The sequence below is a fragment of the Centropristis striata genome, chromosome 12, assembly GCF_030273125.1.
Source record: "Centropristis striata isolate RG_2023a ecotype Rhode Island chromosome 12, C.striata_1.0, whole genome shotgun sequence".
NCBI classification, from domain to species: Eukaryota; Metazoa; Chordata; class Actinopteri; order Perciformes; family Serranidae; genus Centropristis; species Centropristis striata.
Window position 1 is genome coordinate 4005799 of NC_081528.1, and position 26310 is coordinate 4032108.

Consider the following 26310-nt stretch of genomic DNA (forward strand, 5'->3'; position numbering starts at 1 on the left):
TGTTTGTGAGTGATTTTCCCTGACCTCGTCACCATGACAACCACCTGTCTGCAAGAGTGTTCCCCACAAAACCAAAGTGTTTTCAAAAGCTAGTGATGTGCTAATGAAGCCTCATGAACCATTTTCTTTATTTTCTGACTCCACGAGATGGAGCTCTCTGTTCAACATAGGGCTGAAAACACACTCGATTACCATCACTGGAGCCTAATTTTTCAAACCAAGGGCGCCATCTAGCAAGGTTATAATAGTTTGAATTTGAAAACAAAAGTTGACAACGAAATTAAAACTAAAACTAATGAAAAATACAAGTTGGTTTTAATTCGTTTTTAGAGTGAGTTTGCTAGTTTTAATTCGTTTTTATTTTTTGGAAAATGCTTATTTTTAGTTTAGTTTTTATTAGTTTTAGTTTTTTGTAATGGGGTATTTGTTGGGATTCAATAAGGTCACAATAAATGTTTCCTTTATTTCCTTTGTCTGATCCATCTCAGCCCCAATAAGTTTATTAAGTCATAAAACCAGATAGATGAAATAGATTTCATATCAACCAAAAAGGTTTACGTATGAAAAAAGTTGACAAAGATGAAAACTAAGGACATTTTCACTTTAATTTTAGTTAGTTTTATAACCACAAAATACAGTTTATCGTTTTTTTTTTTTTTTTAAACTCTCGTTTTTATTTTTTATTTCAGTTACCGAAAATGTTTTTTCAATTTCTAGTTTTCGTTAACTATAATAACCTTGGTATCTAGTGGGCTCAGAAAATAAAGCAAATATCAGGTTTATGAGGCTTCATATGCACATTTCTAGTTAGTTGACAATACGTATTAAAGGATTTAAACAACCTGTATGACACTGATGTCTCTTACCTCAAAACCAGTCCGTGTGGTTGTTACTAACAAAGGATCACATTTCCATATTCTGCGTCACAACATAGATATTTGTCTCTCAACATGAGAAGACAAAAGAAATATTTGTATATTGCTGAACCTGTTTTGCTTTAACGCATGAGAACCCAGACTATTTATCCTTAAAGGAAAATTATGGGAATATACCACAGACCACATAGAACATTTATGATGTTTTAAAAAAAGAAAAAAATACCCCTAAATGTCAAAGATCTGTGATGTGACATATACAATAGAATGGGCATTTATGGTATGTATGTTTATGATATTTCTTATTTTAAAATAAAAAAAAATGCTTACAGAAACAAAAAATTGCCTTTTTTCTCTGCATCTCCACAATATTTATAAAAATGGTGACATAAATAGTGCTGTTTAACAACAAATTATTTTTCAGATTTGTTTTTAAGTAACAAAATAATAATAAATTAATAATAAATAAAAACAAATAACCATTTGACATTTTGGTAACGCTTTATAATAAGGTTCTTAATAACCATTAATTAACAAGTAATAAGGCATTGTTCTCGCTTTAGATCCGGTAGTTGCAAAAAGCATAGTTAACTTATAGTTAACTTATAATAGATGAGCGATAAAGTATATTTTAATATCAATAAGCAAACAAAATAAGATTAATAAAGGCATAGCAAAGACATAATGGGTGGGTCATGGGTGTTTGTAATGCCATTATTAACACTTACATAAACACACAATAATGTTAATAAGCATCTTGTAAGGACTTACAAGGGCCTTATTACTTGTTAATTAATGGTTATTACAAGGACCTTAATATAAAGCGTTACCGACATTTTTTTTTGCATCTCGACAACATATATTGAAATTGTGACTTTAATCTGTTCAGGAAATATGGTCAGAACAAGTTAAATGTAACACAGGACAAACTATTAACGGATTAGAATTGTTAAATGGGTTTAAACTTCGCCTAGTAACAACAAATAAACTTTTTGAAATAAGCTACTTTTTTACATTTCTGTTTCCAGTCACAGCCACATGTTGGAGAAGTCACTTCTTGTTACAGTCACATGACCCAAATTTAGGGATTTAATGAGTTAATGTGAAGCATAAAGCTGAATATGGGAGATTATAGAAGATTTAAAGTGTTTGTTACACGGTGTCACCATAGGTTCTTATGGGTTAAAAAAAAACATGTCATGAGAGCTGAAAAATAAACACCACAAGAAGAGCTAGTACTGTATTTTTTCTTTATTTGTTACAACAAAAATATTGCAAATAATAACAATGTAATAGAATAATAAATTACTCATTGAGTAACTCTTGGAGTGTCTGTAGCAGCTTCTCTGGGCCAGCAGTGTGTCGTCATGTCCACATGTCAACATGTTGATCAGCCCAGTCTGAGCTGACGGGACCAGTACTCTCCAGTTTACTCACATTCGCTGTCGGTTTAGGCACTTCATGTAGTCCTCGTAAATAAAAGTCTGTGGAGGGAACGAGTTCATCCAGCAGGGGGCGCCGTGTCTTCATCCAGCAGCAGCTTCCTCTGTTCTGTGATCTTCAAACTTTAATGTCAATCTGTCAGACAGGAACAAGTGAGTGTTAAACAAACCTTAGCTGTACAACCACAGACACACACACACACACACACACACACACACACACCTATTGTGTGCATATGAAAGTGACCTTAGAAAGGGAGCAGAGGCTTTTAACCACACTGGTTCTACTGCTGCTTCTTTTTCTGTTCTGTTTTTTTTTGTTTGGTAAATCTTTTTTGTAGATCTGATTTGAGTGTGCAGCTTTCAACCCACTCTTTTGTGTGTGTGTGTGTGTGTGTGTGTGTGTGTGTGTGTGTGTTAGTCTACTGCCATTTAGTACAGTCAGACCTAAAATAATGTTTTATACATTTTTTTTCTTTTTTTTTTACAGAACATTTAGTGCAGAAAAATATGCTTGGAGTGATAGAAATGATAGCTATTTATTTTATTATTATATTATATATTATTAATATTTTCTAATTTATTTAAATATAATCTTACTGATACTGAACATACTGTACTGATGTTTATTTATTAAAAAAAAATTTAAATGCATTTTTTAAATTTTAATTGTCATCAGATCGATACTGAACATACTTTACTGATGTTTATTTAGGTATTTTATTTTATTTTAATCTATTTTTTTTATTTTAATTGTCATCAATGACTAATACTGAACATACACTACTAGTGTTTATTTAGTTATTTATTTTATTTGAATTTATTTTTTATTTTAATTGTAATCATAGACTGATACTGAACATACTGTACTAATGTTTATTTAGTTATTTATTTAGTTGTATTTATTTTTAATTTTTGTTGTTGTCCTAAACTGATACTGAACATTCTGTACTGATGTTTATTTATTTATTTTAGTGTTTTTTTTTATTTTATTTTAATTGTCATTATAGACCGATACTGAGCATACTGTACTGATGTTTTTACGTATTTTATTTTAATTAATTTTTAATTTTTATTGTTATCCTAAACTGATACTGAACATGTAATGATGTTTATTTGAATTTAATTTAATTTTTCTTTAGTCTTTTTTTTTCAAATTTTATTACTAGAATTGTTGTAAAATGTAAACCCCAGCTCAAAAAAAAACTTGAGACGCTGCAAAATAAAAAACCTGAGCTCAGCTCCTCACACTGTTGTCCCTGCTGCTGTTTGTGGTGATCATAAATAAAGCAGCAGTGTCATATGTGCTGCCTCCTGCACCATGCTGCATGCTGGCTCAGCCACATGGAGAACAGCCAACGACAATAATGAAAGTGCAAGTCGTGCCAGTCGAACATGTAACGACTATAACAGGGAAGTGAGGAGCTGTCAATCAAACTAGGTGTGTGCATGTCGGGAAGATGTTTTAAATAAGAGGAACTTCTTTAAACGGTATGTGGTCAGACCGGTAGATGTGTATTCACATTCATGTGTGCTTACTCACCTGACAGTTTTAATCACACCTTCTGGCTACATTACTTTTAACTAATACAGTTTATTAATATACTGTCCATATACCACTGAAACCCTTTTGGTGCTAAACCAGGGGTCTCAAACTCAAATTACCCGAAGGCCACTGGAGGCAGTATCAAAATGACCAAAAAAAGATACAAAATAATTAAAAAAAAAGACACAAAGTGACAGAAAAAAACTCAATTACTAAAAAAGACAAAAAATAACATTAAATTACTTTAAAAACACACAAAATGACCAAAAAAAGACACAAAATAACTGAAAAATTCCACTAAATTACCAAACAATGACCCAATAATACACAAAATTACTAAAAAAGACTCAAAATTATTAGAAAAAGACACAAAATGACGAAAAAAAGACACAAAATAACTGAAAAAATCACAAAAAAAAGACAAAATGACCCAAAAAAGACACTAAATTACAAAAAAAAGACACAAAATGACAAAGAAAAAAAGACACAAAATTACTCAAAAAAAGACTCAAAATTAGTCAGTGATAATAACCAAAATAATTATTAAAAAAAACATGGAAAATGTCTAGAAATCAGCTCTTAAAGTAAACTCTTTTGAGCTATTTTTGTTGTTATCATTATATTTGCGCAAACAAATGTACCTTTAGTTCATGATTGACAGCTGTGATTAGTGATGTACCAATGAAGCCTCATGAACCATTTGCTTTATTTTCTGAGTCACTAGATGGCGCCCTTGGTTTATTGAAAAAGGCCAAAGCAATGGTAATTAAGTGTGTTTTCAGCTCTTTGTTGATCAGAGAGCTCCATATAGTGGAGTCAGAAAATAAAGAAAATGGTTCATGAGGCTTCATTGGCACATCACTAGTATGTACTATGTATGGTGTTAGTACACAATCATACACAAGTGAATTCACACATGGACACATGTTTTCAGGTCTGACCTCGCTCAGTAGAGCCCAGACGTCAGAATCAGAGTGGACCACCAGGCGGAGAGCAGAGACCGGCTGCAGGGCGTCTTCAATCACCCCCTCAGCTACCCCGTTCTCAAAGGACCCTGGAACACACACACACACACACACACACACACACACACACACACACAACTGGTTTATATGGTTGTCTATGTGCAAGTGTGGAAGCACAGAAGCTAACAAAAGTTTTAGTCTTTACAAAAGCATCATTTTGTCATAATAGTGAGTCATGTAGCATTTTAAACAAGCACATCTCAAATAGATTTAAAGTCCCAGAAGGTGATTTAGTAGGACAACATGTAAGCAAACAGACAATACACAACATGTATTTATCAAGGCCAGGGGTCTCAAACTCAAATTCCCTGGGGGCCGCTGGAGGCAGTATCAAAATGACCAAAAAAAGACAAAATTACTAAAAAAAAAAGACACAAAATGACCAAAAAAACTAAATTACTTAAAAAAGACACAAAATTACAAAAAAAAGACACAAAATGACCAAAAAAGAAAACCAAATTACAATAAAGACACAAAACTGATAAAACAGTAAATTACTTTAAAAAGACACAAAATTACAAAAAAATACACAGAATTACCAAAAAAATACACAAAATTACTAAAAGACACACAATTATTTTAAAAAGACACAAAATGACCAAAAAATGCACAAAATTACTAAAAAAAAGACACAATTACCAAAGAAGACACAAAATTATCAAAAAAAGACACAAAATGACCCAAAAAAGACAAGAATTGACCAAAAAAAGACACAAAATTACCAAAAAAGTAATTAAAGGGACCTTCCACACACAACACGGTAAAGTGCCATTCATATAAAACTCACATTAAACTTTCATATCAAGGTGGGGGCCACAAAATATCGTCACAAGGATCTCAATTGGTCCGCGGGCCGCCAGTTTGAGACCCCTGATGAAGGCGGTTTGTTAAAGGCGACAGAAGGAAGTAAAGTCCTCTATGAATCTCTGACCAGATGGTGATAATGTCAAGTGGTGATGAGGGGGTGAGCAGTGTTATCTGATACTGGGAACTCTCAGTGTGATGGTTCTGTGCTTCATGTCTTATAGACTGTGTGTGTGTGTGTGTGTGTGTGTGTGTGTGTGTGTGTGTGTGTGTGTGTGAGGCAGCAGGGGACACAACAGAAGGACGGGTGGAACGATGCTTTTGTAAAGCAACAAAAGCCCCCAAATGACACTCTTTTGCTGCCTTTTTGCAAAGAATGTTTGATGTTTCCTGCATTTTTCCTAGGGCCGGGACTTTAACGCGTTAATTAAGATAAATTAATTACACAAAAATTAACTCGTTAAAAAAATTGACACATTTTAATCTCACTTATTTTTGCACCGCGGAACGTTTCTCACTGGATGAGTTTCAGGAGGACCGATTATACTGGAGCACCAACTAGCGTTGATGAGTTGAGACAACAACAAACCACAGTGAACATGAAGGAAGAAGCTGATGAGACCTTTGGTTGGCCCCGTGGATGATGGGACATTTAGTTACTAAAAACCAATGGAGGGAAATGACCAAAAAAAGACACAAAATAACTAAAAAAAAGATGAAAAAAGACACAAAATTGCTAAAAAAAAAAGACCCCAAAAGACCCAAAAAGGGCACAAAATAACTAAAAAAGACACAACAGAGACAAATGACGGAAAAAGACACAAAATGACAAAAAAAAAAGACACAAAATGACCAAAAAAAAAGACACAAAATGACTAAAAAAAGACACAAAATGACAAAAAAAGACACAACAACAGACACTGATGGATAAGAGCATGGTTGTGTTGCTAGGCAACAAGGAATTCACATATCACCGCAGCACATCCAGCCTCAAGTATCACCTCAATGCTAAACATATAGCAGCTAGCGGCTAGTGTGCTAGCTAGCGTGGATTGTGTTTTACTTCAAAAACCAAAGTATTCTAGTTTACAGAAGGTCTACCTACCTATAGGCTACCTGGATTTATGAAATGTACTATATTTATAAATATGCTATTGCTACACTTAATGGAAAAAAGTGCACTGGTCTGTTGGACTTGAACAAAAATAAACAATATTCTTGTTGCTTAAGCTAATGTATTCAGTCATTATTCAATGGTATACTAAAAAAACGTGAAAAAAATTACTTCTCACTGTTCTCAGGTCAAATATTTATATGCGATTAACATGCAATTAATTTCAATTAAATAATTACAAAGACTCTAATTAATTAGATTAATTTTTTTAAGTGGACATCACTCAACGAGGCTGCAATGTTTCAGAGTGTAAAAGTGTTTCTGTCCATACAGTGATTTCAGCTACAGTGCATTCTAATATGAGGGTTGCCACGGTAACACCAGTTAAACTTGTGACCTGTGTTACAGCTGACAGTTTACAGGAAAAGATCTTTATTATTTGTGGTTAGAGTGAAGCCAAATAGGCACTTTGACACTAAATCCTCTGCTGTCAAGTCTCTGTTTGAATATAAGCAAATGAATATGTAAAATCTGACACCTGCTGCTGCTGCTGCACACAACACAGGACTCTCTGTTTATAATTTTTTTAAATAATTCTGCATGACAACTTTGCAAACTGGGTGTGTTGAGGTGTTATCTGGGTTGCTGCATTTCCTGCTCTGCAAAACAAAAGTTAAGATTACACGCTGTTCACGGAACGAGTCTAGCCACAGAAGTTAGTTTCTGTATTGTGTGATTGACGTCAGTTTCATTAGCACATTCATGGTATCATATATAAGATATATCAGGGATGGGCAACATGAGGCCCAGGGGCCACATACGGCCCGCACCCTCACTTGAAGTGGCCCTCAGTACAACTACATGCATTTGAGCATGAAATCTTAAAAGTGCAGTGTAAAAATGCACAAAATTACTTCTTGCAATTAATGTTGGTCTGCTGTTCTTGCACTGAAAAACAAAGAAATCGCAATAAGTGTTTTTTTTTATTTGCTTCAAACCTTTTGTATTCCTATTTATACTGCTATACATGCATTTGAGCATGACATATGTTAAGTTACTGCACTGTAAACATATTTAAAATTGCAGTTTCATCATAAGTGCACGGTCCTATATGTGGCCCTGTGGTAGTGTCCATGTAGTGTCTCAAACTCAAATTACCCGGGGGCCGCTGGAGGCAGTATCAAAATGACCAAAAAAAGACACAAAATGACCAAAAAAAGACAAAAAATTACCAAAAAAAAGATACAAAATTACTAAAAAAAGACACAAAATAACTGAAAAAAACACTAAATTACTTTAAAAAGACACAAATTATTTAAAGAAGACACAAAATTACCAAAAAAAGACACAAAATAACTGAAAAAAACACTAAATTACTTAAAAAAGACACAAAATGACAAAAAAAAGACACAAAATGACCAAAAAAAGACAAAAAATTACCCAAAAAAAGATACAAAATTACTAAAAAAAGACACAAAATAACTGAAAAAAACACTAAATTACTTTAAAAAGACACAAATTATTTAAAGAAGACACAAAATTACCAAAAAAAGACACAAAATAACTGAAAAAAAAACCTAAATTACTTAAAAAAGACACAAAATGACAAAAAAAGACACAAAATGACCAAAAAAAGACAAAAAAATACCAAAAAAAGATACAAAATTACCAAAAAAAGACACAAAATAACTGAAAAAAACACTAAATTACTTAAAAAAGACACAAAATGACAAAAAAAGACACAAAATGACAAAAAAAAGACAAAATGACCAAAAAAAAGACACAAAATGACACAAAATTACCAAAAAGACACAAATTACATTACATAACATTTCCACTTCTTCCGGTAACAACAACATGGAAGATAATAATAATAGTAATAATAATAAAGCTAGGTGTGTGCATGTCGGGAAGAGAGTGATGTTTTATTCAGTAATAGAAACTTCTTTAAACCGTATGTGGTCAGACCGGTAGATGTGTATTCACATGCATGATTGGTTACTATTACACCTTCTGGCTACAACTCTCTGAACTAGAACAGTTTGATCAGAGTTGAGACTAAATCCAGACCAGAACTAGCCCGGCGTGTTTCCCACACCCCCACACTGACAGTAGAATGTGAAACATGCAAACTAAAAGCACTCACACCCACAGAAAACAAGACAATAGATCCTCTGATACTCCATTAATTAGAATCACAGGAAATGTTCTGCCTGCTGCTCCGAAGCATGGTGAGTAAAAAAGGAAGGGTTTAATGCAGAGTTTGGATTTCCCCATTGCAGGATTAATAAATTAATTTAATCTTAATGTAGAGGCTCATTTGCATAGAAAGGGGCAGATTTTGCACCAAATATGTGCATATTACATCATCTAATACATGGGTCTCAAACTTGCGGCCCGCGGGCCAATTGTGGCCCTCGTGACGATATTTTGTGGCCCCCACCTTGATATGAAAGTTTAATGTGAGTTTTATATGTCTCTTTACCATGTTGTGTGGAAGGTCCCTTAAATTACTTTTTTGGTAATTTTGTGTCATTTTTAATAATTTTGTGTCTTTTTTGGTAATTTTGTGTATTTTTTTAATAATTTTGTGTCTTTTTTGGTAATTTTGTGTCTTTTTTAAATAATTTTGTGTCTTTTTTTAATAATGTGTATTTTTTTGTAATTTTGTGTCTTTTTTAATAATTTTGCGTCTTTTTTGGTAATTCTGTGATTTTTTTGTCTTTATTTAGTATTTTTTTTGTCTTTTCTTGGTCATTTTGAGTCTTTTTTAAGTAATATAGTGGGTTTTTTTCATTTTCTCTTTTTTTGGTAAATTTGTGTCTTTTTTTAGTAATGTTGTGTCTTTTTTTCTGTCATTTTGTGTCTTTTTTTGGTCGTTTTGTTTCTTTTTTTGGTCGTTTTGTGTCTTTTTTTTGTAATGTTGTGTCTTTTTTCTGTCATTTTGATACTGCCTCCAGCGGCCCCCCAGGTAATTTGAGTTTGAGACCCCTGCTCTAATAGAATCGGAGCACTGAGACGCACTTTGCTCAGCAGCACGGTTAGTGTATGTTTTGTGGCCCCAAAAGCCTTGCAATCCCTTTGTGAATTAACCCTTCAAATAGTGTTAGGGTTCTGATCTAACCAGTCGGTCAGATATCTATGCTTTACATGAAACGACTTTAACTTAAAAAACAGACGAGGCCATCACAGCTGGTTGCAGACCACTAAAACACACATGCTTGTTTTTTACAAATCATATATTTCATTTAATTTCATTGAGTTTGGGGCTGATATGCAAACATTAACTAAGTATTTCTATACTAAAAAAAAGAAAAACAATGGTGGGCAAGTCATGTACTCTGTGAACTCCTGAATACAGTGAAACACCCGTCAGACTGTGTTTTTTTATGAGGTTATGAATGTGTTTGATGTATTTACCAATAACGACGAAGCCATTATTAGACTGTTTGTCTGGAGAAGACGAACCGGTCACTCGTGTGTCTGGTGCTGTAACCTGGAGGACAAAAAACAGAAAACATCAGTTAAGTTTACTCCACAAACACACCAAAGAAAAGAACTGGTAACTCTTTATATTAGGGAACACATATTCAACATGAATTAGTTGCTTATTAGCATGCAAATAAGTAACATATTGTCTCTTAATTAGTCGTTATTAAGTTGTTATTAATGCCTTATTCTGCATGGCCTTATTATACAACCAGTAAGACATTAACTAAGAGTTTTCCCTCAATAACCTCAGAATTATTGCTAATTACTAGTAAGTAAGGAAGTTGTTGTATATGAGTTACGATCTTAATGTGCTTTACATTGTATGGACTTGTTAAGTCCATACAATGCAGTCTGTTTTTATTTACACAGAATTTCAACTTTTTCAGATATGAATCCTTTCACTGATTTCACTGCATTTTACTGAATTTATTTACAATATTTTACTGTTTTTATTGTATTTTACTGAATTTATTAAAATATTTTACCATTTTTCACAGTTTTTTCTGAATTTATTAAAAATAGCTTACTGTTTTTTTACTGAATTTATTTTAAATATTTTACTGTTTTTTACTGTATTTTTCTGAATTTATTTACAATATTTGACTGGGTTTTTTATTGTATTTTACTGAATTTATTTACAATATTTTACTGTTTTTACTGAAAAAAATATTTTTTTAACTTGGTAAGAAACAAATAATCATCAGGTCACTCTGCTCAGGCCAGTTCATCACAGCTTGCAGCTTTAATTTATCTAGTTTTAAGAATTAATTTCTTATTTTAAGTGTTCAACATGTTTATTTCTAGATTTAACAATCTTCATTGAAGAAATCTTGTTAAGGTAAATTATCTGTCCATGCAGCAAGATCATTTCCCTCAGATTTACTGTTTTTATCTGGTTTTTAGACACACCTTTTTTGCAGTGATTGTATCGTGAATCAGGTATGTGATTCACACCTCTAATGGAGAGGGTAGCCTGAATAACCAGACGCCTTGAGTAGTCAGAAAGAGAAATACAAATGTTATAAGTGTTTGACAGAAACCTCCTGTAGACTTGAACCTTCCAGCCTCTCCCTGAACTTCTAGCTATCACCCATTACACACATTACACACACTGCTCTGTGTAGAATACACAATCAGTAACTGTTATCATCAAATCAACGTTTCAAAGACTTGAATAAAGAATAAAACCAGCTGATGCTGTTCGTGGCCACCCAACACATCCTGCTGACTCTAAAACTGCTCAGTGATCAATATTAACCCTCTGGGGTCTGAGCCTATTTTGGCCGTTTTTGAATACTTTTGATTTTGCCCTTCATTTTAGTCATTTTTGGTCATTTTGTGTCCTTTATTTGGTCTTTTTGTGTCTTTTTTTGATCTTTTTGTGTCTTTTTTGGGTCATTTTGGGTCTTTTTGGGTCATTTTATGTCTTTTTTTTGTCATTTTATGTCTTTTTTTGTCATTTTGTGTCTTTTTTTGTCTTTTTGTGTCTTTTTGTGTCAATTTGTGTCTTTTTCTGGTTATTTTGTGTCTTTTTTAAGTCATTTTGTGTCCTTTTTTTGGTCATTTTGTGTCTTTTTTGGTCAATTTGTGTCTTTTTCTGGTCATTTTGTGTCTTGTTGAGTCATTTTGTGTCTTTTTTGGGTCATTTTGTGTCTTTTTGGGTCATTTTATGTCTTTTTTTGGTCATTTTGTGTCTTTTTTTGGTCTTTTTGTGTCTTTTTTTGTCAATTTTGGTCTTTTTCTGGTTATTTTGTGTCTTTTTTTGTCATTTTGTGTCTTTTTTAGTCCTATGGTCCAACATAAAATGTGATTTTGAATGTTTTTTTTAAACTTTCAAAACACTATCATGCTTAATAAAAAAATGTAAATGTGTCAAATGTGAACAAAGGTGTCAAATCTAACATATAAGAGGGTTCCATCCAGTTCTATCATTTGATACTAAATCTATTTGAGCTTGTCTCCAGTTTTACTTGGTATATCATCATCAAACTGAAACTGGCCTCATGGAGTTTACAGCCAGAACTTTAGAGGTAAATTTACAGTAGGGCTCCACGCTGCTTTGTTTTCTAGTCTGATGGAGGCAACAAGTCTGGATTATTTGGAGTTTTGGAGACTCCACAGGGTTCAGACTGGAAGTCTCTGGTTTCAGCAGCTCTGAACGAGGTGTGTCATGAATATTCCACCTCCACTCCCTCCTCTAATCTCTGGACACACTCCTGATTATATCACACTGATACTGTAAGACAAAGGTGGATGAAGTCACAAGTTATAAATAGGAAAATGATGGCAGAGAAATTGACAGCAACATTTCTTTTCTCTTGAATTATTCTCCTTGTATTTAACCCTCTGGAGTCCTGCTGCTGTCAGCTTCCCCTTAAGGTTTTGGCTTTTCTAGAAGTTTCCATGTCCCATTTAGCGCGTCAACTCTTTTGTGTTTAATGTTTTTTGTGTTTTTTCATGTGTTTTTTGCAATTTTTTGTGCATTTTTATGTGTGTTTTTTGCGTGTTTTTGTGTATTTTTTGTGTTTTTATTTTTTAATGTGTGTTTTTTGTAATTTTTGTGTGGGATTTCTGTGTGTTTTTATGTGTTTTTGTGTGTTTTTTGTATTTTTTTTGTGGGTGTTTTTTGTCTCTCATACAAGTGTTATAAAAATGTAATATATAATTTTTTTTTCACTTTCACCACATCAAATCAGTTAGGAGCATAGATATAAAAATGTTTTTATTTATTTTTTCATTTTTTATGTTTTAATGCCCTTTTTGTCATAAGAACCACTGATTTTCTCAAGGGGCAAAAACACAAAATATGCAATATTTTAAAAAATTAGGTGGAATAAGGTGGAATATTTGTGGTGAGCTTATTACAGCCTTGACTATCTCCTATTCTATACACATTGCAAAAGAGGAATTTTGGAATTTTTTAAATTATAATAAAAAACAAACCTTGGCCAAGTTTCATATAATTAGCCTTTAAACTGACTGATATATTGAGAATCAAAAACATAAAATTAGCTGAATGTACAAGTTTGGACCCTAAGGTGGCTCGAAGGTTAAAGGCACAATGTGCAGGAATTGTCTCCTGCTGTTTGTAAACACAACATTTAAACTTGGCACCTCCTTCCCGCTCAACTAAAGTAAAAAGCAAACCCCAGAACAAGCTGTACCCCCATTTAACCCTCTGAAATCTTCGGCTATTATGTCCTTAAAAAAATCTGTTAAAAAATCTTCACCATGCCATGTTGGTATCAGTTTTTTCAGCGTTACCTCACCTATACGTCCTGATAATTACTTTTAAAACTTTGACTTACTGGATCAAAATGTTGAACCCAAAAGAAACAAAGGAAAACATAAAATCTGATCTTGAAAATTATATTTCAAGACACAAAATTTTAAATGTTGCAAATATGAAAACAGGTTGCAAATATTACATATATCAGGTACAATGAGGATAATATATACTTCTATATTTTTATACTAAATATATTTGACAGTATCTCCGTTTTACTTGGCAGAATATAATATTAAAAAAATCTGGTATGGAGTTTCAAGCCAGAACTTTAGAGGGAAGCTGATGGAGAGACTCAATGTTGCTTCATTTTTATGTCTTCACATCATGAAGAAGTAATGTGCCGGTTGTTTCATGGACTCTAGAGGGTTAAACTCTCTATATTTGAATTTTACTTGCTGCTGCTGACTGCTATTTTGCATCATCTTGCCCAAAGGAGAGCAGCGTCTCTGCAGAAACAGACACAACTACACACTTCTAGTGGGTCATAAGTGAAAGGACAGGATATTTGTGTATGAGTCAACTTCCTTTTGCAAATCAGTGTCAAATAGTTATGAACTGGTGTTAGAGTTTAGCTTCAGTTCTCTCAGAACTGGAGAAGATTTATTAATTTAAAGAGGAACAGAGAGCAGCTCTGAAGGCTCTGATAGACAGATGGTTCATCCATTCACCTGCCGGGTCATTTTTTAAAAGTGTTTGCTCTTTTCCCAACAGTTTCCAGTGACGTGGGGTTAGCTCTGACCTTCTGAAGGCAGCAGCCGCCACAGCTTCCACCAGGAATGGTTAATTCAGGACGCACACAGTGAATAAAGGAATATTTACACACCCCAGATTCTTTCTGGCATGTTTAATAACCACACATTGTCCACCAAACAATATATATTTTTTGTCTTCCCTCCCCATCAAGACCTTTGATTTCACACTGTGAAATGTCTTCATGTAGTCAGAATCAATGCATATTGTTAAGAAGCGGCTATTTATAATAGATGTTGTAAGAGCCATTTTGCTTTGTATTTTGACTATTTTCTCGTTATTTTGACTTTTTTTCCCTCATTTTGAATCATTTCTCGTGACTTACACCTTTTTTCCATGATTTCAACTTTGTCATTTTGACTTTTTTCTCGTGCCTTCAACTTTTTTCTTTTCATTTTGACAATTTCTTGTGACTTCGCCTTTATTCTCATTATTTCACTATATTCCCTCCCCATCAAGACCTAGATAGTTTTCATGTAGTCAGAATCAATGCATGTTGTTAAGAAGCGACTTTTTATAAGCAACTGTTTCCCATTTTTGGACCAAAGGCAGTTTGAAGGCTGGTTTGGAGTCGTTGCCTAATCTGATAAGAACCGGCTCTCGGCCAGGAAAAAAAGAAATTCCAGAGCGGCACCAACTCTTTGCTGGTTTCGAACTTAAACTGCTTACATCAGGGTCTGTGGGAGGATTATGGTGAGCAATAAGACCAACGAAAATGTTGTGACCCCTTTTTTTTTTATATCACTATAGACACAAAATCAAAGCGGTCGTGTTTGGATGCAAATTTTGGCTTTGCAAAGCCAGGAGCAACATTTGCTGCAGTAGCCAACCCCTCAGTAAGGAATGTTACTATTGGCTGTCCTAGTAGCTGAATGACGTCATCACCTAATTTGCATAATTTACCATATGCATGTATTGTAATGGACGCTGTAGGAGAGAGGAATAACGTTGTAGGAAAGACAAAAAGTAAGTAAAAAACACCCTAAAATGTTTAGAACTGCAAGTGCTCTGTCTTCTTTCACAATTCCAACCCTCCTCTTTAATCCGGCCTCTGGACCGGCTAAAGTGACCCAACAGAGACTCTGACTGTCAACCAGACAGCAGCAACTTTGTGCATGCGCGATTTGCAGACTGGACGCAAAGGGGTTAACATCCCGTCCGGCTCTGTGACTGCAGCTGGGAGAGACTCCTGCGGGAGGACTGGGCCGCTTCGACTCGTTCTTACTCTTCTTAACGAGAACAAAATTCAAATGCGAGAGCGCACACTGTAAAAAAGATAAACAATAGCTACTCAATAACATTGAGGCAACAGATTGCACGCAATATTATTAACTAAATCTAACTACGTTACAAGTTGAGTTAATAACAACTTAACAGGAAGTGCTACGTGTCAATTAAAAACATACTAATTCTATTGTGTTGGATTCATTCAAAATTCTCTTGATTTAGAATTACATACACATAAAGATTATATTTATTGTGATCGAAATAAGTAGATTCCATCTCAGACATTTTTATATTAAAGTTACTTAAACAACTGCCTCAAAATCAAGGACACATTTATATTTAATACATTTTAGCAAATATATTAAGTAAAATGAAATGACAACAGAATAATTTATTACAGTGCATTGTTGTGATGGTGATTATTTTATTATATGTGTGTTCTGGTCATTTGAGCATTATTAAACATGCCACTTTTAATTTGGTTATAAAAAACCTTATTGCATTTTTTTATATATATATGTAGGGGATTGGGGGTGCGTCAACCAGGTTGGGACAGCGATATTGCAGGCTATTTTTTTCGATAACGATATTCTTGACAATATTAGGAAATACTTAAAAAGATATAGAAAATATGATTTTTTTTTAGTCTGTATAAATAAATAAAAATCTAAAATGTAGTGTGAAGTGCAAATCTCAACAGTTGCCAAATACAAAAAAATTTACTCTTGACTCTTGAGTATGAGCAAATAATAAAAATAACCATTTCGGGGTTCCGGGGGAATATTTTAATGAAATTTTGTAAAGGAGAATAAAGGTTCTTGTATGTTTTATTTAAGGCATCTTATTTTGACAGTCTTCTTGTAAATTCTGGCTGACTGGTGACAGACACTCAGCCTTACGCCACTTCATCAAGAAGTAGGAACGTTGCCAATATCATGATATGCATTTTTTTTAACCATAAAAAAAATATACCGATATTATCATGAACGATACGATATGGCACACCCCTAGGTCCGCGGCTAAAAAAGTTTGGGAACCGTTGCACTATATAATACATTTGATATGTGCTCAATCCATTTCCTAGCCCCTGTTTGATGTTTCACTCTGTACTGTGTGTGAGTTTCAGGTGCAACGTGAGCTGTGAGGACCTGGACTCCTCTGCTCTAACGGGGTTTCCCTCTTATCTTCCACACAGAGATTCCATGTCTGTGTAACTTTACTCAAAGGTCACACTCGCCATGACCACTTTTCCCCTTTGGTGTGACAGAAGTGTCGATTGACTGACACACACACACACACACACACACACACACACACACACACACACACACACACACACACACATTCTTGTTCTTCTATCTTTGTGAGGGCCCTCATTGGAATAATGGATTCCCGTTTTTGTTTTCAAATTCAGTTAGTTTTCATGAGTTTTTAGAGTGAGTTTGCTAGTTTTAGCTTAGTATTTATTTTTTTAAATGCTTTAGTTTCACTTTAGTTTTTATTAGTTGTAGTTTTTTGTAATGGGGTATTTGTTGGGTGGGAGATTAAAAGAGGTCACAGTAAATTTTGCCTTTATTTCCTTTGTCTGATCCATCTTCATTATGTATGAAAAAAGTTGAAAAAGACGAAAACGAAGGACATTTTCACTATGATTTTAGTTAGTTTTGTAACCTCACAATACAGTTTCAGTTAATTATCATTATCATGTAACCTTTAACCCTTAAAACAAAGTCTGAAATCTAAAAAAAAAAAGCCTTTAAAGAAGTGAGGACCGGCCGAAATGTCCTCACTCCGTTGGTTAAAAAGGTGTTCTGGTCCTCACTATGTAGGAAGTACAAGAACACACACACACACACACACACACACACACACAGGTAGCAGATAGCTTGTTGTTGTGGGTGTTTCCTGTTGCCTTGCCACTCTTACCCAAGGTATCAACACCTGAGATGAAAACTAAGACCTGCTCGACGGCCCTGATGGAACCAAAGAACACACACACACACACACACACACACACACACACAGGCAGGTTACTCACATTGCTGGGCAGCACTTCTACTGTGGTGTTGCTGAATTTATCGGCGCTGGTCTCGATGTTCCCGCTGTGAAATCGGTACCTACAGTAAAGAGCACAGGTGAACTGTCAGGATCAACATACAGGATATCAATACATCAGAGATAACCTCAGGCTGTAACAATACCATGAAACGGAACAATACATTGATTCAATAATTGATAATCTACTATCATCAATGAACAGTGAAAATGTCGATATATATATATATATATATATATATACATATATATATATATATATAAATAAGAATTTCTGTGTGTCTACCTGTTAATGGACACCTTGTTGGGCATTAACCTTTACTTATACCACTAATATCTCAATATATGCACAAAGCAACAGCCTTTTTTATCTTAATGTGTGAACAAGATATGTTTGAGATATTGTTTGGTACAATCTTATCATCCTCATATTATGTAGATACAACAAAGAAGAAACCGCAGGCTGACAAGCTTAACTTTAAACGTCCAGCCGCAACTTTTAAATCATTTTTAACCTCAATTTGAACAGATTTTACGCGTAAATGTTGTTTGTTTGTGGTGTTTGAGATGTTTTGAGGCCTCTGGCTGCAGTCTGTCAGCAGTAACATCAGCTGCAGGTTCTCTGTGTTTATCTCTGCGGTTGCCAGGTCTGTCTAATGGTATTTGCTGTGTGTGCGTGGTAGAAAAAACAATCATGTCACAGCTGCACGCCTCTGTATTTGATGAGGGCAAAACAAACCAGCTTCCACTGCAGACAAACTGACTTGAATGTTACAGGGCCTATCTGTCATATACATGTTTACAATTCCTCTCTGATTGTCTTTAAGTGACGTGTCAGTCAGAGCGTCACACAGCAACATACAGAGGGAATCTGTGTCATCATGCCTTATCTGGACTAGACTAGACGAGACTAAATCTTATCTAGAACTAGAAATACCTCCTGTAACGCAGTCAAATGTAATAATGTCCACAAACTTAATAAAAATCTGCAGCTTTCAATGCAATAATCCCACAAACGTAATACATTTTCCACAAACGTAATAGCTGCTGTCTACTACAAACGTAACACGCGGTTTCCCACAAATGTAAGAACTATTACATTTGCAGGGACTTATTACGTTTGTGGGCAAGGGAAAATCTTCAACTAGTATTAGTAGTGCGTGTATAGGTAAACAAATAAACAACAACAACCCTGTCAACCATTATTCATTGCGTTATTACATTTGTGGGAAGTTGTTACAATATTGAAAGTTGAAGATTTTCACTTGAAACCTGTTATGTTCTCTGTGTTTATGTTTATGCTATGAGGATACATCTTTGTTGAACAATGTGAGTCTACCCACTTAAAAGGGGAGATATGACAATGTTATAACGCGAAATTATCACGTTATTTCATGTTATAACGTGTTATAACGTGATATATAGCGTTAGCCTGCTAGCCTGTGTCAATTGAATTGCAGTTGAACAAATCAAATAAATGAATGATTCATGTTTTAGTTGGTCTCTCTCAACGGCGCCAAGTCACGACACTAAAAACAAGAGCAGAGTCTCATGCGTGGTTAAAAGCCAAGGAATAAAAATAGGTTTTAAGATGAGTTTTAAAAATGCATGCTATCGATCGGCTGCTAACGTTAGCACGCTAGCGCTAGCCCGCATGTGCATCACTTTTGAGTGTCCTCTTGAAACACTTCTGTTGAGTTGTGGTCTTTGCAGCTCATTTTCTAAATGCTGCACTTGTGTTGTCAAACTGATGAAGATTTTTTTCAGGCTTTTGATTAATTGTTTCGGGACTGCTATGGTTGTTTAAATTGCTGTTGTTTTGGTCTTTTAAAACTTGTATGCACATTTTTATGTTATGTGTATGATTTCTATGTGAAGCACTTTGTGACTTCTGTCTGTGAAAGGTGCTATATAAATAAAGTTTACTTACTTACTTACTTACTCTCAGGGCCACCATACAAACAACTTTAAAATCTTTGTTTTCTGAATGGAGTTAGGATCAATCAGATAATTCATGGATTGTGAATTCACAATGACAGTGACGCTTTTGCCAAATCTGACCTGGAGATGTGGATTGGCTGGGGGAATTTGAAGAGGATATAATCGTTCTGGAGAGGCGTTAACGCCCAGAAGAAGTCCTCTCCTTTATACGCCCTTATCAGGCTGTGCTGCTGGTAATGTTTCAGGCTGCTGCTCAGCTCTGCAGCGGGGTTTTTGTGAGCCTGGAACAGAGTCTGCTTCCCAAAGTCTTTATCCTGCACACACACACACACACAGACACACACACACACACATTAGGACATGTATAAAAACACATTAATCTGCGTTGGGTCAATGCTTCTGTATCTTAAGTTTACGTGCATGACTGACAGAGATCTCCACCTTCTCTTGTGTTTATATCATGCTGTGATGACAGTTTAACCATACAGATGACCTTTAATCGTCCTTTCAGACGGTGACACCCTCTTAGTTCACAACATCTACAAATATTTCCCACCTCTTGTACCTACACAGGAGGCAATCATCTGTAATCCTATAGGAATACATAAATAAAAAAATACATTTTGTTCCAACTTCATGAGCCACAGTGTAAACAGTCATGTAAAAAATGATTAGAGCACCCTTGTTTTCTCTAATTTCTTGTTCATTTTAATGCCTGGTACAACTAAAGGGACATTTGTTTGGACAAATATAATGATAACAACAAAATTAGCTCATAAGAGTTTAATTTAAATGCTGATATTGAGCCATTTTCCATGGTTTTCTTGATAATAACAAAAATCATTATTAAAAAAACATGGAAAAGGTCTAGATATAGTCACAGATTTATGAGAAAAAAGTCTGAAAAACAGGCTAGTGTTTTGTTTTTCAAGATACTACATCACCACGTTTCATTTGTTTCTACGAGTGGGATGTCTCCCGATTTTCCATACAAAACACAAATTTTTCCGACTTTTTTTTATCTCATAATTCTGCTACTTTTTTCTTGCAAATTTGTCACTTTTAATCTCGTAAATTTGCGACTTTTCCATCCAGTGGAGGAGGGTAATATTTTGAGAAAAGTTGCAAATTTACGAGATTAAAGTTGCAAATCTACAAGAAAAAAAGACAAAGATTAGCGAGATTAAAGTGGCAAATGTACGAGAAAAAAAGTAGCAGATTTATTTGATTTAGAGTGGCAAATCTGCAACTTTTTTTGTTTTCCACATTTGCCACATTAATCTCATAAAAATTTTGCATGTTTTCCATACAAAACACATTTTTTTCAGATTTTTTTCCTCATAAATCTGTTACTTTTTTCTTGTAAATTTGCCACTTTAAATCTCACAAATTTGCGACTTTTCCCTCCGGGGGATGGGGGTAATATTTGAGAAAAAGTCGCAAATTTAGGAGATTAAAGTGGAAAATGTACGAGAAAAAAAGTTGCAGATTTAAGAGATTTTAATCTCATAAATTTGCGACTTTTTCTTAAAATATTACCCCCCTCCCCCGGTCCGTATTTGGGGTTTTTTCATACTTGGCCCTAATACGCTGTCGTAGTATAGAATGTATATATATGTCTTGTTTCTTGGATTCTTTTTCTGTCTGATTCAATATCTATGTGTCTATATTTCCCCAATGCGGGACAAATAAAGTGATTTCTTATCTTATCTTATCTTTGACAACTGCTTGGGGTTCAGAGAGTTCATCTGTGTGATTAAATCTATGGAAATATGTAAATCAGCCACTTCTATGAATGTCATTTCACGTCTGAGCTGCAGTAAAGCAGGTTGGTGCTCTCACCTTCAGGTGTTGGAGCTTCCCGGACAGAGACGAGTGGAGGCCGACGTGCTGGAAGAGAGACGGCTTGTAGCGCTGCTTCAGTAAAGCCTTCTGGACGTTACAGTCCTTCTGGATGAGACAACACAGCAGCATGCAGGTCAACACACTGTCACATGACATCACACTGTACAATAACAGCTAAAAGTCTGGTCAGAACATACAGTCACTATATGCACTTTATGTGTTTTTTATGCACACTGTTCACTGCACCATATTTGTTTCACAGCACCTATATTTTATACTGTATATTTATATTTTATTCTGCACAAGAATCCACACTCCTTCTTTAGAAATATTTGTTTTGATTGTATTTTATTGTTTGAATATGCCTAGGTTCTTCTTTTTAATTAATTGTGTTGTTATTGTCTCTGTGTGTAATGCTGTCTGTCTGTCTGTCTATCTATCTATCATATCTATGTACATTAACTCAAGTTCTGTACTTAAGTATCATTTTGAGGTACTTCTACTTTACTTGAGTATTTCCATTATACGTAACTTTATACTTCTACTCCACTATTCTATATTATACTTTTTACTCCACTACATTTAGCTTTTCAGGTTTTTTTATTTTATTTAACCTTTATTTAACCAGGGAATATCCCATTGAGATTAAGAACCCCTTTTTCAAGGGAGCCCTGGAGATATATATATATATATATGTGTGTATATATATATATATTAGATTAAACCTCATATCAGTATATTGAGTGTTTAAAATTATTGCTACCTTGAGAAAATTAAATTTGATTTGGATTTTGATACTTTAAGTACATTTTGATGCTGATACTTTTGTACTTCAGTAAAAGTTGACAGCTTTAAACTAAAAAGCTTTAGTTACTTTTCAGGTCAAGATTTATTGTTTCAATTTCTCTCTGTTTCTCTGTTTCTAGTTTTGAAGTTACTGTATCTCATCTCAGTCACGTTATCTTGACTCTTAATGAAATGTCAGATCTGTGTGTTGACTCGTGGCTCTACCTGCATAAAGAGTACTTGAAAGAAAAACACATCACAAGAAATACACGCCCAATGACTGCCTGTCAATCTGCTATGCAAAGAAAATAAATCACAAGGGATTATTCAATAGGTGTGTGTGTGTGTGTGTGTGTGTGTGTGTGTGTGTGTGTGTGTGTGTGTGTGTGTGTGTGTTGGACTTACTGCGTCTTTCTCCGGGTTGCAGACTTTGACCCACAGGATGTGATCCAGCAGCCAGTCGATGGGTTTGTCTCTGTGGAACATCAGGAAGAACTCAGAGATCATCGGGAGGTCCCGGGTACGGAACATCTTACCTGGAGAACACACACACACACACACACACACACACACACACACACAACACACACACACAGGTTTTATTACCATTGTCATGTCTGTATACTAATTAGTGGATCATTATTTGACTAACCTACCAATTTAATATTTAAACACACACAGGCCACACACACATACACATACATACACACACCCACATGTACACACACACACACACGCACACACACACACACACACACAAACACACACACACACATACACACATACACACACATAAACACAAACACAGACACACACACATATACGCACACATAAACAAAAAACACACACACATACAGGCACACACACACAGATACACACATGAACATACACATACACACATGCACACACATGCACACACACATAAACACAAACACACACACATACAAACACACACACACACAAAAACACACACACATAAACAAAAACACACACAGATACACACATGAACATATACATACACACACACACACACAAACACACACACACACACACATACAAACACACACACAGTTGTATTGTAATTGTCATGTTTGTATACTAATTAGTGGCTAATTATACTGATTTACCTACCAATTTAATACTTTAAACACACACACACACACACACACACACACACACACACACCTATGAACCCGAGCTGGGAGAACTCCAGGAACAACCATGGTTTGGGGTCTTCCTGGATGGCGTAGTTCTTCATGTCCTCGAAGTAGCTCGCCTTCGCCTCGACATCATCCTCTAACTAAAAACAACAACAACAAAAAACAACATTTTTTAAAAGCCAAACATTCACCACAAAATAAACACATTTGTAATATTTGTTTTTGATTGAACTGAGAAAACAGTTGAACCTGACCCAAAAAACAAAAAGGAAATTTTGTGAATTGTTCATTCTCCATAATTAAAGTATAACTCAATCATTTTTAAAACAGTAAAATAGTTTCTACTTCTCACAGAACTTCTTCGCAATCAGGGGTCTCAAACTCGCGGCCCGCGGGCCAATTGTGGCCCTCGTGACGATATTTTGTGGCCCCCACCTTGATATGAAAGTTTAATGTGAGTTTTATATGAATGGCACTTTACTGTGTTGTGTGTGGAAGGTCCCTTTAATTACTTTTTTCGTAATTTTGTGTCTTTTTAAAATAATTTTGTGTCTTTTTTAGTAATTTTCTGTCTTTTAAAAAAAATAATTTTGTGTCTTTTTTAAATAATTTTGTGTCTTTTTTAGCAATTCTGTGTCTTTTTTTTGGTCATTTTGTGTCATATTTTAAATATTAAACTTTTTTTTGGTTATTTTGTTTCTTTTTTAAGTAATTTAGTTTTTTTGTTGTCATTTTGTGTCTTTTTAAGTAATTTAGTGTTTTTTTCAGTCATTTTGTGTCTTTTTTTGTAATTTTGTGGATTTTTGGTAATTCTGTGTCTTTTTTAGATAATTTAGTGTTTTTTCAGTCATTTTGTGTCTTTTTCTGTAATTTTGTGTGTTTTGTTGGTTATTTTGTGTCTTATTCTAATAATTTTGTGTCTTTTTTTGGTCATTATGATTCTGCCTCCAGCAGCCCCCAGGTAATTTTAGTTTGAGGCCCCTGATCTAAATGTATCATCATTTTTGTAGGTTTTTCTTGCTGAAGCCCCCCTGATGTTGCTGCAGTACCACTCTCCACCTGTACTGTTACTGATGCACTGAGGGGGGGCGCTGTTTCACCACAAACTGTATAAACATGCATGACAGCAAACAGGTTTATCTCCAGTTGTTGGACCTTTGAGCCCTACCTGAACATAAAACGTTCCTTTGGCTTGAGCGTAGAGCATGAGGAAGCTGAAGTCCAGATTCTGCTTCGTTCGCCACCTAAAGATAGACACAATCATACATTTATGGGATATAATAAAACCCTAATTCACCTTCTACTGCTTATTCTCCTGCTTATCTGATCAAATACTGCACATAGCAGTATCCTAAATGCAAATGATCTGCACACAGAACACAAGAAGTTATATACATATAAATGGGAATAAAGCAAGAAATATCAACTTAATCCTAAAAAGCATTTAAGATGAATATTAGTATAAAAGGTAGAAGTACTTGACTCGGTCCTTGGAGTCTCCGAAGGTCTCTCTGAGGCTGCTGAAGTCGGGGTAGTAATACTGAGAAGGAGAGATGACCTCCAGCAGCCCCGACTGCACCTCCTTCGGAAAACTGCACAGAAACAGCTGGTTGAGTGACAACAGCAACATATAAAGATCAACATAACTATTCAGCATTTCAGTCATTTGATTTTGATTGATTTTATCCTGATACTTGAGTCACGATAAGTCACATAAGAGAAAATTCTCAGTATTGTAAGTGTATGTGTGTGTGTGTGTGTGTGTGTGTGTGTGTGTGTATGTGTGTGTATATATGTGTATGTGGTTGTATGTGTTTGTATGTGTGTGTGTGTGTGTGTGTGTGTGTGTGTATATGTGTGTATATGTGTGTATGTGGTTGTGTGTGTGTGTGTGTGTGTACGTGTGTGTGTGTGTGTGTGTGTGTGTGTTCAAAGTATTAAATTTACAGGTAAATCAATACAATGAGTCATGTTTTGTGTACACAAATGACAATAGTAATAAAATGTGTGTGTGTGTGTGTGTGTGTATATGCATGTATGCGTGTGTGTGTGTGTGTGTATATGTGTGTGTGTGTGTGTGTGTTCAAAGTATTAAATTGGTGTACAAACATGACAATAGTAATACAATCTGTGTGTGTATGTGTGTGTGTGTGTGTGTGTGTGTGTGTGTGTGTGTGTGTGGTTGTGTGTATGTGTGTGTGTGTGTGTGTGTGTACATGTGCGTGTGACTGTGTATTTATTTGTGTATGTGCGTGTGTGTCTATGGCTGTGTGTGTATTTGTGTGCCTGTGCACGTATTTACTTGTATTGTATTGTATTTATGTGTGTGTGTGTTCAAAGTATTAAATTGGTGTCCAAACATGACAATAGTAATACAATCTGTGTGTGTGAATGTGTGTGTGTGTGTGTGTGTGTGTGTGTGTGTGTGTGTGTGACCTAAACAGATCAGCGCAGAAGTAAACAATCTTAATATCAACAATGAATCTTTATATTATATGTATTATGATGTTTGTCATAATGTAGCAGCTCAGACAGACTTCTGACCAACCAGGTGCTTTAGATACGTTTTTTTATTGGTGTTTTTTAATTTTATGATTGTGTTTTATGATGAGTTATGAAGGCAGTTAAGTTAAAAGAAAGAGAGAAACTTGTACACACACACCTGTGCAAATATGTCAGCAATCACCACCCAGTATTTTCTAGGCTGACGTGTCAGTTTAAAGTACTTTAAAGCAGTTGTTCTCAACCTTGGGGTCGGGATCCCAATTGGGGTCGCGAGATGATTTCTGGGGGTCGCCAAATCATTTTGGAAGTCAGCTCTGTCTCCACTGAGTTAAAGTGTTCATGTGTTAATGTGTTTTAGTCTTTTTGGTCACTAAATGTTTTTTTTGTGGTTTTTTTGTGTGGTTTTTTTGTTTTTAATTTTGTGTCTTTTTTTGATCATTTTGTGTCTTTTTTG

General features: G+C 34.8%; 1 protein-coding gene across 2 annotated transcripts in view; it reads right to left on the reverse strand.

Moving 5' to 3' along the window:
• Positions 1–2124: 2124 nt before the first annotated feature.
• The window catches only part of LOC131981950 (alpha-1,3-mannosyl-glycoprotein 4-beta-N-acetylglucosaminyltransferase A-like), a 39824-nt gene continuing 15638 nt past the window's right edge, over positions 2125–26310 (reverse strand). The window contains exons 6-15 of one of the 2 annotated variants that reach the window (XM_059346492.1): positions 24830–24943; positions 24520–24595; positions 23377–23491; positions 22597–22727; positions 21403–21510; positions 19681–19874; positions 17603–17681; positions 10227–10302; positions 4805–4917; positions 2125–2453 (exon numbers count right to left, since the gene is read on the reverse strand). In XM_059346492.1, the coding sequence (XP_059202475.1) occupies positions 2436–2453; positions 4805–4917; positions 10227–10302; positions 17603–17681; positions 19681–19874; positions 21403–21510; positions 22597–22727; positions 23377–23491; positions 24520–24595; positions 24830–24943 (1024 nt within the window). In that variant the 3' untranslated portion in view covers positions 2125–2435. Of the gene's footprint in view, positions 2454–4804; positions 4918–10012; positions 10303–17602; positions 17682–19680; positions 19875–21402; positions 21511–22596; positions 22728–23376; positions 23492–24519; positions 24596–24829; positions 24944–26310 lie in introns of those variants that run through there. The other variant, XM_059346491.1, reaches the window with a different exon arrangement.